This window comes from Neolamprologus brichardi, chromosome 1 (assembly GCF_056152115.1).
Source record: "Neolamprologus brichardi isolate AB-2024 chromosome 1, ASM5615211v1, whole genome shotgun sequence".
NCBI lineage: Eukaryota > Metazoa > Chordata > Actinopteri > Cichliformes > Cichlidae > Neolamprologus > Neolamprologus brichardi.
The window spans coordinates 23,720,724-23,729,982 of NC_142104.1; the positions used below are offsets into that span (position 1 = coordinate 23,720,724).

Genomic DNA, 9,259 nt, shown 5'->3' on the forward strand with positions numbered 1-9,259 from the left:
AAGAGTTTGGTGAAAACGTTCTTTTTCACACGACTGTATAAGACTACAAGACTTATGTATATATGAATATCACATTAGGGATATTATCGGAGGGATTTCTTTATTCTTCTGTGTGATATAAATAGGAATGCTTTATTCTCGGTTTGTCTGTCAGTGTGCGTGGTCCGAAGTTACACAGTGTTAAGCTCTGTGAGCCGCCTCACAGTAGATTTAGTGTCAGTGATGATGGCTTTCTGTTGTTGCAGCCAAATTATCAAGCATACATAGAACAACATAATTCATGAATATTTTTCATAAACATAGTGATAATAAATTATTTACTAAATGATGTGTCAGTATAGATTTTTTACATTAGTTTATTTATTTAATTTTTTTTTTCCATCAGTTCTGACTTGACTGTCATCAACATGTGTCCCCAAATACGCGACGATACTTTCAAGTTTTTTGATGTGTCGCTGTGTCCAGATATTTTCCTGAAGTGGTGAAGGAGGGGCTAACCAACCAGGTGAACAACCCAGAGGTGGAAGTGGATATCACCAGGCCCGACACGCTGATTCGGCAACAGATCATGGCGCTACGTGTCATGACCAACAAGCTGAAGAACGCATACAACGGAAATGACATCTACTTCCAGGACTCCAGTAAGCTTTCTTATTTGCTTATTTTTGCTCTCTATCAATTACACACACGCTCACAGCTCAATCTGTGGGTCAGCATCTTCGCCGCGGATGTTTTGACATGTAGACTGACAACCCACTCCAGAGCCTCCCCTTCTGCGGGTGGAAGCAATCTAACAATAAGTAAAATAGATCAAGAAAAGCTTTCCCTCACTGCATGTTACTTTTGATATGGACTACATTACACCACACGCGGCACTGTGACAAATATGTACACTGTTACTACTGAAATAAGATCTCAGTTGTCATTCATGTAGGAACTCAGTATACAACTCTGCAGGATGTTTAGTGTTGCACTGAAGCAAGACTGACATTTATTAGGAGAATAAATAGCTCTAGGTGTGGTGACACAGACAATGACAGACAGCCAAGCCTATGTTTAGGAAGATGTACATCTCAAATGGTGCTATGACAGAAACCATTCTTTCTGATTCTGTGGATCCGCTTAAGCTGACAAGATGGGAGAAATTCTGCGAGCTACAAACAAAACATGTGGCTGCATGACTGCTGCCACCATAATTTGTACTTCAGCTCCATCTTTGCTGCTGTCATGTTTGTTTTTCTCTTGGGAGCGGTGTCTACTTTAACATCGTAGATCCGACGCTAAAGCGCCCGAAATTATTGCATAGGTTGGCAAGGGAAGCAAGAAAACCGTAAAAAAAAAAAAGGACGTTTACGCGTGATTTGTTGGTGAGACTTTCCCCCGCACTTTGCCGCTCACAATCACATTTCCCACCATTTTAAACTGAGCGAGGAAAGCTTGGCACTGTCAGTTGTAAAGGAAACTTTTACACCAGCACTTGAGATCAGATAATCAAACAGAATTGCCCTGAGAAGCAGATCTTTTCATGGCTGCTAAGTAAATCTTTGTATGTTTTTAAAATTGAGGTCTGTGGTTAACTTTGACATGTAAATTTGCCCCACTGAACAATAGGAACTGTCTCGACAGTACCTTTGAAGGAGCCGAGAGTCCAAAACAGACAAAAGTATCCCAGCTCATTAGCTTTGTTGTACCGTTCACTTTAATTTTTAACCTCACGCTGTCAAGCTGTTCCAAAAAAAGAAGCCGGCGTGTGTTGTACAAAAAAATTGAACTCAGTGTCTCATTAGGTACACAAGCCGGCAAAGTCTTAGTTCAACAGCTGCTTTAGCCATACAAGTAGTCATTAATAAGGTGTTCAGCTTATGTACCCCCAGCTCCTCAGATCGAAGAAACCCTCCTGAATTACCACAACGACAAAGATCATGTGCAGACTCCGTGGGTCACCTTCCCCCGAATCAACAAGTAAATGCATGTGGAGGCAATATTAGGGTAATGAGTAAAGAAGTGCTTGTAGGACATTTGAGAAAGTCTGTGAAATTTTAATCATAACATATTTCAGCCTTCTTTTCCCATCATACTTTGAGGTGCTAGAACAATTTACAAACTCATTTCTCCTCCTGATTTTAATGGTAGAAAGCAGGCATTCACTGACAAGAATGGATTGTACTGCTGTATTTAAATTCAGATTTCATAGATTTTCTTTATGTATTTGCATAATTACCCTGTACAATAACGCCAAATGTATTAGATTGGATACTGTTTTTATACTGTCAGTGTCATTTTTTTAAACCCTAACCTTAAACCCTTGTATGTTTTAGTTTATTTAAGATAATTAAACTGTGAGCAATAAATTGGACAAAAAAGTCAGATATAGCACAACTGATACGAATTAAAACTAGTATGCAAATTGATATTTATTTATAAAAACTTTAGATTTTTCTGGCATTTGTTTCATGGTTCAGGCGCTATAGGGTAAAGAGCTTGTTCATCAGCGAGAGTTTAGAGGATACTTTGTATCTTTATGTTCACTGTAACAACTCCAGTGCTTAAAGTTTGCTGTTGAGCAATTAACCAAACAGTTTTCCGTTCATACAAAACTGAACTGAATAGTTGAAGCAGCTGCTTAAAACCTGCTGTTGAGCTGAAGACTGCAAGAATCTGTGCCAAAGCTGAAAGCGTCACAACCTTCAGTCGCTCACTAATCTAAATACTGAGGGTTATTTAAACAGTGATGCTACAGCTTTGCCAGGAAAAATAATAATAATAGCATAGTAGATAGTCAGTAATTGTGAATATTTGAACTGAACAAAACATTTCAAACAACCGAAGCGACTAACCAAATTATAACACCCACTGTTGAATATATCAGTAGGATGTGTGTGGGTGAGCTTTTTGTTTCTTCTTTTTCTGCCACATTCTCGTGTGACCGGGGCTCGATTGTGCGCTTTCTCTTCCCCTCTGCAATGAACCTCACTCGGTAGCTGCTTCTGATAATGTTATTTTCATCTAATTTTTAATTTGTGTTGCTGCAGGTGACGAGGGCAGCAGCTCCGGCAGCGGCAGCGGTTGCTCCGACGGCTGCACAACAGAGTATATTTTTGTTGGAACAGAGGCTCCTGTGATCGGAGCTGACAGAAGCGATGAGCGCGCAGCAGCCGCGGGCAAGTCAGTTTCCTGCGGACCCTCCGTACTGCTGCTGACGGTTGCCCTCACACTCCCGCTTTGGGCGATGCAGACTCAGTGGAGATAATACAGTGTGGCCCGCATTACCGCTGACTTTTTTTTACTGTTACGTAACAGTATGTCTAACAGCAAGTTGTACTGCTGTTCCCTCACTGAACATGTAGAGCCTCCTGGAAACCTGTTGAGAATGGCTTACTGTATGGTGTGGTAGGAGTGAAAGTGAGTGCAGTGCTGCATCCCGCTTGTCCCCCAAAGAATGCTTGGTGCCATCAGTGAACCAGCTTTCATATCTCTGAAAATAAAGAAAATGTGTTTTCTCATTATTCTAAAGTGAGTTTTGGAGGGTAAAAAAAAAGCCCAAAACATCTTTTAGAAACGAAACCCTCTAAAGATGGTTCTGTCAGTGATTTTTTTGTTCCAGATAAAAGGGAATCTATTTTTCTTTTCCTTTGTATGATGAATGGAGAAAACGAGATGACACCTATTTTATCCTATTAGTCTTCTCCCCCAAAAGGAAAAACAAAATCAAAAGGAGAAAGTTTTACTGTGTGCATGCGTGGATATGATGTTAACTGACAAAACATTATTGTTTTTTTCCGTTTTTATGCAGGCTACACAGTTTTTTGGAGTGATTGTGCAGGTTGTACAGTGCTAGCAGTTCGCCTGGTTTCCCGTTTGGTCATATCGACGTGGCTTCAGGAAGCAGCAGGTCTTACAGCCACTTTGTTGTTGCACATTTGATTATCTCTTGAGAAAGTGCTATCGTACTGCACTAAGAGAACTACTTTGCACAGATTATTTTTGTTGGCTTCATAAGTTTCTACAGCTACAGGAAACATCCACCCCACAGAGAAAACGATCTATATTTTCAGATCATTTAATTGATTGTATTGTACTTATAAGCAGTTACAGTATGTGTTACAGTGGAAGGTACTGTAATGTAATCTTACTGGCAATGGATACTTTTTTTTAACAACTGTGTCATTGTTTCTACAAATTATTTGATCATCTGTTAAATAAAAACTAAGAATGGTTCTGCAGCAGCACTAATTGCCTGTTAACAGCGTTCAGGTATCTAATTTACTTTCGTCTGTCTGGGTAGTTAACATGCACTCACGCTGGTTCTGTTATTCTCAGAGGACTTGGAGGAGAGTAATAATAGATATATCCTTATGAAATTTTAATTTCTTTAATTTTCTTGGCTGCCACACTGATGAATTTTGCTTTATGTTACTTGTTTATTTGCATACATGTAAAGTTACCAGTCGTAACCTCTGATATCCTCTGCTGGTTACCCCTCATGTCTTGCAATGCATCATACTGAAATTTGCATGTTCTTTGGTTAATGAGAGCAGACCTATGCCCCCTACAGGCTACATGTGGTGTAATTGGTCGTGTTCTCTTAGAGGACGCGAACAAAGTCAGCAACTTTTAAAAAAGAGTTCCAAGGCCAGAGGGCTCCAAATGTACTCCTACAACTAAGGTAACTATTTGTAACTTTCATTCTGTGTCCTGCAGGCTTTGACCTTTAGCAGACTCAAGAGGCTCAGGGAGCAAAGCACTTCACAAACACAACACAGTGGTTGATGTCGAACTGTATACCAGAAGGGTTCATAGCTGAGTGAAAGGCTATAAGTGGCGGCCATAATAAGAACTGGTCACATTCGCCGAATGCTAAAGTAATGCACTTCCTGTTCTGTCTCCTTTAGCATGAGATGCACTGCACCATACTTTATGAAAGGAAATGAGTTAATGCTGTCTCTCAGTTCCTCGGGGTTTGAGCGCACGCAGCCGTTATTAATGTGAGCACGCTGTTGTTTCAGTTTAATAACTGTTAGCCTGCAGTCTTTAAAGAAAAAATTCAATTCCAACATTGGTCAAAAAAATTTTTTTTTTAAAAAGCACGCTTTTTCATTGAACTGACACTTTGTCTATTACATCATGCCAGATGACCTCACCTTTTGCCCTGTGTCAGCTCGGATAGGCTCAAGCCCTACGTAAGTGTTCAAGAAGGACTTTTTTGTTATACTAGAGAAACGATAGTTTTAAAGTACTCAGCAACAACTTGATAACACCAATCTGCCAAGTGAGATTCAATTAGCACTAAGTTCTAAGTTCTCATTAATTCTCCTCCACATTTTACCTCATGACATTTTCTATTAAGATCGAGGGAAAGGGTTTAGAAAAAAAGATGGGACTTTTTTTTTTGACAATTCATCTGCAACTAATGGCTTTAACATCTAGTCGCAGAGAAATGTAGCTTTCGGATACAATATCTTGCAATATGTAGCGTGAATATTGTTGAAGCCATCACGAGTGTGCCTGGAGGATTGAATCTCATCAGCTCATAAGTACCTGAAATGTTTTCACAATACACAAGCCCATTACTTCAACAGAGACCTTCCAGTAAATACACAAATAGACAAATCAATAGCAGCTATGAGCAGCTAAAGAGATCTTGTGTTTCATGTACAAAAGCTTCATAAAGAAAATTCGGGGCACGAGTTTTCCTCGTCTCCACAGCATGAAGAGGGGATAGAAAAGCACAAAGTTTGTGCAAGCGTCACGGATCTCTTCACAGAAAACACCATGAGGGAAATCTACCCTCGGTGTGCTCATATGACTCACGAAAGAGAAACTGAGCACCACAGGAAGCTCCCACAGTTGACCTCTTTCACCTCACTTCTTATCGAAATGGTTTTAGGATAAGGTGACTGAACAGCAGCCTCCTACTTAAAAAAAACACAAAAAACCCAACAGCATAGCAATTAAATCACTGAACAGCAAACCTTATTTGTGTAGCACAACACCTGTGTTTAACCAAAGCACGACTAAAGACAACACTGAAGTGATTAACGAAAGACCACCCAATAACTAATTGTGCACTAAGCAGATTAATGCAGAAACATGAAGGAAGAGCAGTTCCTTTCACCTGTCATCAGAACTGGTTGAAAATCACAAGGGTTCACCCTGACTGAGGTGAAACGTTAGCGCATTGAGCAAAACAAAAGCTGACAAGTAAATCGTAAACAGATTTGGAGGATAAATCATGATGCAAAACAAGCGTGTGACATATGAAGAGACTTTAATCTTCTTTCTATTACTCTATAAAACAAGCGTATAAACATTTTCCTCACTGGGTTTATATCTAATGGCGTTTTCCATCCTTTCACAGTACCGCTTTTATTTTAATTACTATATGTCATCCCATTATGCAGCCTGATGTGTGACTAAACATTTAGCACTATCTGCTGTTTACCCTAATGCTTAGTTTCTAATATTCACATGACAGCAGGGGGATAGAAAACAAAAAGATGTGTTGTGCTTGGTTTTTTTTTGTTTGGTTGGGTTTTGGGTTTTTTTAGAAATTTCTTTAAAATGTGCTGTACATCTGGATACAAAATGGAACTACCGACTACATTCTTTGCTAAGACAAATCTATAAAGAAACAGTGTGCCTGAACTCACTCACTCTATTTATCTATCTACATACATATATATATATATGTGTGTGTGTGTGTGTATGTATAAAATCCGTTTGTGTTTTCCTTCTATGCTGTGCACTCAAAAATGTCTAAATGCCAACATGCAATGTGCCCCAATGCACAGTTGTCAAAATAACCATTTTGCAGCTGGCAGTTATGGTCCAGTGAGGGTCTGAGATCATAGTTAATGCTCTAATGAGTAAACTGCAAAGCACCCATTAAAAAGGGAGTAGTGAGGCAACACTGGGGTGATTTCTACCAGTGTTAATTAGTCACCAACAATGCCTGGAAGCAGCCCTGGGAGACTGAGAAGACTTCCCCAATACCCACCAAAACTGTGCATGCAGGAGACCCGTCTACGTTCGCTTCACTGCCGTAATAACTGAGCAACTCATTGGTGCCGGAGAGAGGATGCGATGCACATTTTAAAGCCCCGAGTTTGAAAAGGTACATGGAAATTTTTAGTGCACACTAAAATGGATGACTGAGCAAGTCTTTGGAGCCTGTCAAGGTCAAAGCCTGTATGAGATGGGACGAGGGGTGCATTGGAAACTTTAAACATAAACACAGTTAGATGACTCGACTGCGTTTAAATCGTTTTTATACAGAAGTTATACGAGTCACTGTGTTGCACTAACAGCTTTTTAAAATTGCTCACGTATCCTGCGGTCACAGACAGACGACCAGCAGAAGCATCAGCTGCTGCTGTTTCAGTGGGTCAGACGGGGAGTTGAGAGGACGTCACGCTGTAACTATTTATAACATGGTGAATGTTGAATTAAATGCCGTTGAAGTAACTAGCTGTCAGTCCTGTGCAGTGCTGGTTTTCCTCATCTTTACTCACCCAGGAGTACCGCCCTAAGGACGCGATAATTGAAGTGAAGGAGGTTTCATGTAAAAGTCATGGTTTGTTACATGGAGGCTGTTGAAGTGTGGACTGATAATTAATTTTAGCTCTGGACGTTTACACTTAAGCGAGAATATCTAGAACGTTTCGACCGTAATGGCAAAAATGTTTTTTCCTTGTCTTTTTTTTTTTAACGCGCTTTGTGCTTTGGTGATTTCATAATTGGCAAATTGAATGAATATGCTGCTCAACAGGAATAAAACTGAATTATAAGTGCAAGTTAGTGGGTTTTACTTGGAGTCAAACGCAGCCAAAACATCGTGGAGGCAGATATTTCTGAGTCAGGGTCGGTAGTGAGGCGGAACAATCAGTGCAGTGTGTGCTTGATAATAAGGCAGGAAGTTAGCCGTGTGGCTTCAGATACGGGCATTGTTTAAGCTTCTGCACTGCTGCTCCTCAGTGGGGCTTAACAGCTCAGTTTTATTTCTCCAAAGTGTAAAAACTCAAAGCATCTGCAGCTATACAAAGGTCGAATGCACCCATTAGAGCCTCTACAAGATCTGTGACTGCAGCAACAAGAGTTTTTGGATGACTAAGATGAGGCTGGGCTTTAGCAGTGTTCTTCAGACAAAGTAAAGAAAGTGAATTAAGAGAAGAATGTTTTGGAAGTTCGGTGCAGTTTTTTCCAAAGAGCTTGTGTCTGTCTAAACAACAGTGTTCTCTCATTACAAGAGGAATGTCTGCCATTCTCCACTGCCTTGTGTACTCCCCTCTTTCCTGGCGTGATACGTTACCGCGGTCAGACACGCATTCACAGTTTGACACGATTCAGCGCTAAACTTGTTTTGTTTTTGTTTTTCTCTCATTCATTCATTTTGGCATTTAAAAAAAGGGGGGGGGGAAAGGTGATCTGAGGTTTTTAAAGAGTGTTTTATGCAAGAATCTTCATTTTGATGTTAATCATTTGCTGCACTTTTGCTAAAACATATGCTGTGAGTGTGGTACTGTTGTGATTTGCAAAATCTGATAAATAAGGAGCACATCAAGCGTTTTGGAAATGTCGGTGCACGTTGTTCAAAGTTTTTTTTGGTGGGGGAGTGGGGTGGGGGGTGGGGAGGGGTCGAAGTTGATGGTTATACAAGCAGACATGCCTTACCATTTTTTAAAAGACTAAAATGGATTGCTTATTTGGCTTTTGTTACACATTCTTGTATACAGAAAATAATACAATGTTAAAAATAAACATTTATTTAAAAAAAACTTTTCTGGGTTTCTTTTCCCATGTTGCTGTGTATTTCTTTTTATTGCTTTACTGTGGATCCATGCCTCCAATGTTTGAGAGACTAGGAAGAAAAATCAGATCATTTATTTCTATGCTGCTTTCAGAGTTTTAGCATTTCTAAATTGGCTTCAGATGTGTTTAAGCTAATATATGTTTATTTTTTTCCCTAGAAAATCAGCCAGCCTTGCATATAACAAGGACCTCCCCCTACTTTTTGTTTCCCCAGGCTGATTTATAGAGAGCTTCCACATTTATATTACTACTGTATTAACAGGTGCAATTCTCAGAGCATAAATTACCATTTAAAAGATACAAAAACATTTTATTCATGCAAATACCTTTGAATTACAGATGATTACCTTCCAGATATCTTTGGTGGAAGTGATAGTTTCATGGCTTCTGACCAGACAACTGTAACAAATACACTATATGGACATGGACATATGGCTATGAATACACTATA

General features: G+C 39.7%; 1 protein-coding gene across 2 annotated transcripts in view; it reads left to right on the top strand.

Moving 5' to 3' along the window:
* Positions 1-8,577, top strand: part of LOC102798074 (glypican-6-like) — a 143,942-nt gene extending 135,365 nt beyond the window's left edge. For both annotated transcript variants that reach the window (XM_006780324.2, XM_006780325.2), the window contains 2 exons: positions 466-641; positions 3,033-8,577. In XM_006780324.2, coding sequence (XP_006780387.1) covers positions 466-641; positions 3,033-3,250 — 394 coding nt within the window. In that variant the 3' untranslated portion in view covers positions 3,251-8,577. The remainder of the gene's footprint in view (positions 1-465; positions 642-3,032) is intronic.
* Positions 8,578-9,259: the final 682 nt, after the last annotated feature.